General features: G+C 34.9%; 1 protein-coding gene across 13 annotated transcripts in view; it reads right to left on the bottom strand.

Moving 5' to 3' along the window:
• Positions 1 to 8,634, bottom strand: part of LOC148311268 (leucine-rich repeat flightless-interacting protein 2) — a 50,427-nt gene continuing 41,793 nt past the window's right edge. For 7 of the 13 annotated variants that reach the window (XM_088257002.1, XM_088257001.1, XM_088257004.1 and 4 more), the window contains 5 exons: positions 8,266 to 8,412; positions 7,085 to 7,295; positions 5,922 to 6,098; positions 5,078 to 5,262; positions 1 to 781 (listed from right to left, as the gene is read on the bottom strand). In XM_088257002.1, coding sequence (XP_088113128.1) covers positions 671 to 781; positions 5,078 to 5,262; positions 5,922 to 6,098; positions 7,085 to 7,295; positions 8,266 to 8,412 — 831 coding nt within the window. In that variant the 3' untranslated portion in view covers positions 1 to 670. Of the gene's footprint in view, positions 782 to 1,880; positions 2,038 to 3,358; positions 3,409 to 5,077; positions 5,263 to 5,921; positions 6,099 to 7,084; positions 7,296 to 8,265; positions 8,413 to 8,634 lie in introns of all 13 variants that reach the window. The other 6 variants (XM_088257003.1, XM_088257000.1, XM_088256996.1 and 3 more) reach the window with 2 other exon arrangements.

Genomic DNA, 8,634 nt, shown 5'->3' with positions numbered 1-8,634 from the left:
TATTGTGTTACAAATTTATTATACATATTTACGGTACAATTCATTTTCCAAAGTTATCAGAATAAATTAGTAACATCAGCACCTATACATTTTCCATGTACGCTTGTAAAATAAATAAAATAAAAAGCTTTTGATTAAGAATGTCTTTGTGATGAATAGGCACACAAAGTGAATTGGCTAAGGTATTTAAATTCACAGTTAATTGGGAACTTCTATTACGTACAAAGATATACAAACAAGTTAAATAAGTTAACTAATATATAAGTATGTTACATGGATGCGGTTACCGAGACTAAATTATACAGTTTAAGGTTAACAGGTAGAAATGCAATCGGGCATTACGTAGATATAAATATATACACATATACTCGGTGTTATTAACAGTGGAATTGTTAACGCATTCATCAAACTAAATTGACAGTACCTTAAAAACAAGGAATATATTATTATGTAATTGGCAAAATAACAAATCTTCACATGTATTATGGACACAATTTACTTCATTTTTCATATATAAAAACTACCCATTCAATTGTATTATACCAAATAATATATGGCTCGTGTATCCATCACAACACCTGCCAGAGGCCGAACATTCACTTTCAGTATAAACATATAAAACACATCAGTCGTATTATGATTAGTGGTCATTGTGAGGACATGACACTTGTCAGAGTTCCTTGAGCAGAGCGGACTTGGCATTCTTCAGTTTATCTAGCCGTTTGTTTAGGTGAGTGTTTTCTGTCTCTAATTCCTCCACTCGGCTCAGCGCTTCGCGTGCCTGAAACATAACCAATGTCGTGAGAACTCGCCGCAATCCCGGTGGACCGTGTTACGAGACAAAAAGCCCCGCTTGTACTCGACCAACCCACAAAGGCGTCTTTGCATTATACTGCAGACCGCGGAAGCGACTATTCTTAAGCGGAGATGACCAACTCATCCCCGCATCTTCCTGCTACCGAATATTATAAAACAAATGCTGTATGGAATAAGATCATGCACTCCAAGCTTAACAGCGGCTTACAGACACATAAGCAACTTGACAGAGGCTGGTGTTGTATAGATAATAAAAATACATAAAGCAATAATACTTTCATCTCTTTTGAAGGAAATACTACGATTAAATAAGTCAAATGGATTATGGCGAAACTGATGAAGATAAAAGTATGCGTGACAAGAAAATAGTATCCAAAAGATATACTTCGTATAATGCAAAGTAATTTCACAAAGTTGGACATACAAATAGAACATTCGGTACTGCATTTCAACAGCTTTCCGTCTACTTTTCCCTCGGATCTAGCACTCCATCGTATGAAATGTGCATATGCATTAAATGTTGTAGAGTTGTAGCACAAAACTAACATGTATATTTTGAAAGCCTGTACAATTAATTTGGTTTGATATGTAGTCAAAATCATGTTAGAAATAATCATAGAATACAAAATTTGTGTCACTCATTAGTTTGTGAGACAAGTTGTGTACGTCATTGGACAGTATCACAAGGTTTATCTACAATATCGTCCCCGTCCAGGCAAAAGCAACTTGCTAAGGTGACCTTCACTAACCCATAATATAAGAGACACCATCTTTATAACTCGCTTGTTCATTGAATAAGTGCAATTTGAAAGTAGAAAAACAAAATAATAATTATAGGTCTAGCGACTTTTAGGTGAACTGGGACAATACATGTTTTATAAGCTAACAAATTGCATAATAAATATAAGTACATACATAAATATATATACAGAGGGAGGGAATCATTCCTAAAAAGATGTGTGGTTTGTAATCGTTGCAGGTGAATATAATTAAATGCGTAATAAACAGGGGTAAGAACTCCAAAACCAAACAAATAACACGCAGTAAAACATAATACAACAAACTTCTCGAGATAATTCTAGAATCAGCTCTCCGGACCTGTGTGGAGTGGGAGGTGTGGTATAATTAATTAGACACTCGGTCATGCAACCGCTCGCATCTCTTTGTCAATGCGATCTCGTTTGCCTCCAGTAAACGGATGCGTTCCTCCGCATTTCCCATCTACAATTCAGGGAAGAAAAGAAAAACACCATTCAAGTAATTCAATCATAAATGTGCAAGGTCTTGTGTGGATCTAAATAAGTTATATGCGGGATAAAGTTTCACATTATTATTAATTAAAATATACTGCCATACTAAGGAGTCCAGAGAGGGTAATCCAACTATTAGATTCAGATTCTAGAGTTTTTTTTATAAAGAACTGTTCAAAAATTTAAGTCATACCTGATATTTTTTTCATGATAGTAAAATAAAAAACAATGCATTTTCGACATTATTTTGGGGTTGAACTGTGTATGGGCTTTCTTCAGGGCACAAAATTGTGTAAAGAGTGAAGTTTAATTGTTATACCAATGTAGCATAAAAAATATCTTTGATTTGTGACTGAAAATGTACATTACGCCCTTGAGGTAGTATTTTACGAAAATGACGCTATACAAACTATCCAAATTTATTATTATTATTATTCATAATAAAACAATGTGATTGTAAAGAAACAGCTACACATACATAGTTTATTTTGGAATCCTTACTCAAAATTATTCATGATATGTTTAAAATGTTAACAAAGTATAATATTCAACCAAGAAAAGCTAAATATTGAAGGGCTATTAATTGATATGATTTGCTTCAAATGTAGTTACCCCCTCTGTGACTAGTGATTTTTCCATTTTTATGAAGAAAGAGGCATCTCCATATTTTGAGCGTCTACATCCCACTATCTTTTTTGCTGCAGTTATCATTTATTTGTGTACAAACTTTTTGTATTCATGACGTTACAACAATTAACTTTTTGAAGATGTCACTCTCATAAGGATGGCAGTATTTTTACAGCCCCATTAATGACACAAATCAAGATGAGATATATTTAGATAACTAAATGCTTTATACATATAGCAATATCTGAAAACCTACTCTTTTGATTTGCATCACTCTGGCTAATAAGTATAATACATACGAGGGGCGTCTGGTATATTTTAGGCATCGATATGAAGCAGTACAGCTATGAGTGAATCTCGTAGTATCACTCATAACTAATATTAATACCGAGTTTCATAGCAATCTAATGATTAGTCATCAAATAGCTCTAGCCAAAACACAAGCAAGTTAAGTCCTAGTGCCAAGTTTAACAAAATGTAGTACTGCAGTACTGGTCATCATGGTGCACCGTGATAAACTCATTCAATTCCTTACGTCAAAAGTCTTTACCCTTATACACATTCCAATAATAGATTAAACGCCCCTCATATATATAAGATGTTAAATTATTTAAGTACACGGGAAATAACCAAGGCATCAAATCAATAATATGAATTCAGTGTACCCTAAATATTAATTAACTCCCAATTCCTTCCAGAAGTCAATTGCAATTTCCTGAAATAACAAATACATAATGTTGTAACATCGGATACATGACGCAACACCGATTCCATCTTTGCATTAATATATAACACATAAAATATCATATTTTGTTTGAATTTGGACATGCTCTGTGGTGCGTCATAATTTGTATTTATTCTTGTAATATTGGCAATAATACAAGTATCGAGCCAACTTCATTAAAAATCTATATAATTTTATTATGAGGCACCGTCAAATTAAACCCTGCCCTCCAGCCATTTATCTCTGATAAACCTGGCTAACAAGTGTATAATTATTTAAAATGTATTATGTAAATATTTATTGGTGGACTTGTATATTGTTCTGTCTGCCTCCATAGTGTACTGACTCCACATTTGGCTATTATGCTAGATGTCCCGGGATAGATTCCCAGGGATATCGAGATAAATAAAAAGTGTTTTTTTTTCCACTCTAATATTGATTTAATATTACCCTGGACTGGTACCTGAAGCGTAAGACCGATCACCTCTCCTTCATGTAATTAACAATTGACTAAACATTGCATCAATTTGAGGCAATGTCCTATGTACCTTTGGGTGCGGTTGAGGTGAGAAGAATGTATGTTGCTAGACTTAATAAATACCATTTTTGACTTCAAACATTATTTTTTTTAACCAGGAAATGATTTCATCATAAAATATGCGCATTGTCCATCTGATTTGCTCAAATGTTTAAGAATAGTAATTGCTATTTATTAGGCAGAAGGCTAGTGTCAAAATATACACCAGTGAACTTCAATCACTATAATGACTATCAACAGTGCTAACTAGGCAGCACCCGAAATACCTAACTTGCCAGAGCAAGAGGGCAGAATGGTCAAACATTTGCAGTGTTGTCAACTGTATTTCCACACAAATACTACCATCTGAAAATTTTAAATCTCTAAGAAAGTCCGCCTCCGTAGTGTCAGCACGCTCGGCTACCGTTCTGGAGGTCCCGGGTTCGATTCCCAGAAGGGGGTCTAATAAATATAAGTGATTTTTTTATTTTAATATTTATTTAACATTACCCTGGACTGGTACCTGAAGTGGAGGGCTGATCACCTTTCCTTCGTGCGTTAACGATCAAGATAACACTGCGTTTATATGATGCAGTGCCCTATGCACCATTGGGGTGCGGATAAGGGTTCGAACGAACGAAGAAATAGATACAATTTACAAATCACCACTAGAACTTACTTTATAAAATAGAAAAATGTACTAATGAGGTACACATCATGTCATTTTGTACATTACAATAAATTTATCAAAATAATTAGTGCATCACATGCCCGCCTCCGTAGTATAATGGTAAGCGCGCTTGGCTACCATACTGGAGGGCCCAGGTTCGATTCCCAAGGGGGGACAAGTAATTATAAGTAATTTTTTTCACACTAATATTTACTCAATATAACCCGCGACTTGTACTAGTACCTTGAAGCGGAGGGGTGAACACCTTTCCTTAATGTGTCAACGATCAAGATAATAATAATATATATGCAGTGCCCTATGCACCATCGGGTATAGATAAGGGTTTGACGAATAAGAAGAAGTATGACATCAAACAAATAACAGTATGATGAATTAATTTTTCTCTTTAACATTTTGATCTGGGGATGCTGGATTTTTGTAAAATTTTGTAATATATTCAAATGGTTCTATACCTCCCGCTGAAGTTTCCGTCGGTCACACTTGAGTTCATCCTCAACTCTCTCAGCCTGTTCCGCCGCGGTGCGGAAGCGGAGCACCTGGCTCTCGAGGCGTGCCACGGTGGCCTGAAGGGTCAGCACGTCCTGCTCCGCTTTGCAGGCCCTGAATTTGTAGTCGGCGACCAGTTTTGAATTTTCTCCTAAAAAGACGCCATGTTTTATTAAAGACTAATACTGAGAAAATGAAAGAGAAATACATATGTGCGCAGTAGTTACTTATACTAAAAGTAAAAAGTGTTGTGGATAATTATTATTTTTTGACATCTCATCAAAGATGAAGAAGAATATGGAAGTCTGGGCATTTACGGGGCTGACGACCGTCATAGGCTGGTTTAAGTGATCACTTTACACACGTGTAACATTCACCAATTCTACCCTTTATTGACAACCACACTACTCAAATCCTTGGAAGTTCTATATATATGAACCAATTTAGAAACCTTGTTCTTGAATCACTAGAACTTCACTAGAGACATCTATTGGTGAGATGTAAAGAAGCTTTTTATTAAGCAGAAACTCTTATATTAGTATGTTGTGGATAATGCGTGAGGTAGGTTATTTAGAATAATAAAACAAGTTCTAAGAACCTGCTGACGAATTACAGGTAATGTAATTTAGCGGGCTTTCCGATTTTGTATATCTTATTTTTATTAACGTAAGGAATATTTATTAGTGTAAGGTTATTTTTATTAACATTAAGTATAAACATTTCTTTACATAAGAAAAAATTTGGAACTTACCATTTGGTAGTTTCCTTATGTAAAAAAAAAATATTTTAAAAATACACTAATAGACTTACGTTGGTGATCAAAAGAATCAGAGTCGCTATCATCCGAGCCATTGATGGGTCCGTTATGTGAAGAGTTATGTACAGTGGACTTCTTCTTAGATCTTTCTTCTTCCAACTGCACCTTCAGTTGTTTCACTTCATTTTCTAGACTCTGTCTCTCGGAGCACAGGTTCTTCAACCGTACATCTAAACAGGGGAAATATGCAGTTTAAAAATTGGTATTTAAAAATTAAATTGAGATAGTTGAAATTTTACTCGAGGTTGTATTAATTCAAGAAAGGGCAGATTATATAAGGTAGAAGAAAGTTTACATCACATCGTAGGATTAAATAACATTAAATTAGGACCAAATACATAGCACCAAAGTAGGGCCGAATTAAACAAGTAAGACTAAATAACTTCAATGTAGCACTAAAGTGGGGATGTAGTACCATAGAAATTCAAATAACCATGAAGTAAATCAGTGCTTTGATATCTAGTGTGATGGTGGAAGTTTTTGGTAAGGGAAGGGTAATTAACTATGAGTATTTCAATGTTTAGAATTTAGTACATAAACCCTTATTTATTTATTTATTGGAAATCAACAGCCATTAACAAAAATAATATAATTATGCAATATAAGGAGCCGATGATGAGGCCAGATACTGATTTCACATTTTATACAACAATATATAATATATATAACAACAAGAAAGAGTGAAAATACTATTAAGCTCAAAATAAAATGTGTTTGCCTGATGTGGCGTGTGGTGTGGTGTGTTCTATTAGTGTGTTTTGTGTTAGAGTAAAGAGTGTGCTAGGCCTAGAGTTATAGTCGTGAATTATCCGTAAGCAGAGTTCCGAACATGCTTCGCACATTGAACCCTATACTGAATCCAATGCTTAAAACATAACCAAGAACTCAGCCCAGATCATCTCCACGACCACAACCCACAGCCTAAGTGTGTAAAGATGCATCTTGCTCAGTTAGCACTCTTATAATATTCTGTTTGAATTTATTTTTTTTGGAAGCGATGATGACAAGGTTTTTGTTGAAACTGGTTGGATAAAGTGTACCAATAAAAAGTGGTTAAAACAAAGTTGTTGTATTTTATAAAGTTTATAAAATGTGCCACAAAGTAACATTCAAGAAAAACATTAAAGAAAATATCTATCATGTTTACAATACTGACCCAGCGTCCCCTCCCCTCCGGTGCCCTCTCCCAGCGCGAGGCTGGACACCAGCGTGGGCACGCCCTCCAGCAGGTGGATCTCCAGCCCCGCCTGCTGGATGCACGTGTCGCGCATGGCCAGCGCCGCGCCGCTCCGCTGCAGCTCCTCCCTCGTGGCCCGGCACTCGCGGCTCAGCGACTCAAACGCCCGGCACTTGTCCTTGTGCTCTCTCTGTAATCACACAACGATATCCGTCAACCTTGCTTCTGGTAATGATGACTTGGCTCCGCAGACTGCACCTACACCCGTCTACCCCAGAGTTTGGCAAACCAAGTACGGTAATGCCCAAAGGCACTGTTGGATGTATTCTTGCATACAATAAATAAATATTCCTTTTTAAAAATAAATCATGTATTTTTCAATTGATGCCACTGTTAGATGGTACAGGAAACATTTGATTATTTAAATTTGACAAAACATTTCACCCAAAAATTTGTACAAAATAATGAAAGAAATATATCTTCTAACCCCTATCCGCACTCAATGGTGCATAGGGCACTGGATCATATAGAAACAGTGTTATCTTGATCTTTAATTACACAAAAGATAGGTGATCAGCTCTGGGCTTCAGGTGCCAGTCCAGGGTGACATTAAATAATTACATATTAGACTGAAAAATCACAAATATTTATTTTGACCCTCTTGGGAATCAAACCGGGATCTCCACCATGGTAGCCTAGCGCACCAACCACTACACTATGGAGACGGACATATATAGTAAAATAATATCATATATTCTTTCCCACAAATTTCTCTCAATTGATTTTATTTACTTTCTAACACTGTTTTTATTATACTGTCCACTTTTTTTACTTTAATATTGATCTGGACAATTATACAATTTAGCTAGTATAACTACAAAACATTCAATTTACAATATAATAACAAAGAAAAGGACATACAACTACTTTATGTGATTGAACTGAATAAACTTGAATATAATAAACAAGGAAATAACAATTCTAAAAATAAAATAAACAAAAATATGAAAAACAAAAAACACAATAAATAATCATATTTTGATAAAAATCAAGATTTTCCAAATTTGAAATACAAAATATTTGTCGCAATTAGATGCCATTAATTATATTTTTTGCAAACTTTTACTATCTGATGTTCTTTTATAGAGTTAAATAGTTACCTGCAGTTGTGTATACTGTTCTTGTAAATCTTCTAGTTTATCCTTCAGTAATTCCAGTTGATATGAAAATGATGCTTTATCATTATCCAACTGCGCATTGAGAATCATCGCCTTTCTGAATTTCTCTTCTACTTCTTTTAACTCGTGCTGTAAAAATAAATTAAAAACAATTTGATCTCAAATGATTTTTAAAAATAGTATGACCCGCAAAGCCTTTAATTTAGAGGTTTGTATGCAGGTAATATATAGAAATAGGAATAGTAGATATGAAAAATAAATACACTCATATCAATTGAAAATAAATCTTTACTGAATTTATTTTTGCGATTGGCAGGAATCGAACCCGCATCTACTCGAGTATGCCACGGC

Source organism: Brachycentrus maculatus, unplaced genomic scaffold, assembly GCF_059751285.1.
Source record: "Brachycentrus maculatus isolate JH-2025_06_01 unplaced genomic scaffold, ASM5975128v1 h1tg000069l, whole genome shotgun sequence".
Taxonomy (NCBI): Eukaryota; Metazoa; Arthropoda; class Insecta; order Trichoptera; family Brachycentridae; genus Brachycentrus; species Brachycentrus maculatus.
Note: the sequence above shows the minus strand (reverse complement) of the source record. Positions and strands in the feature narration are given on the sequence as shown.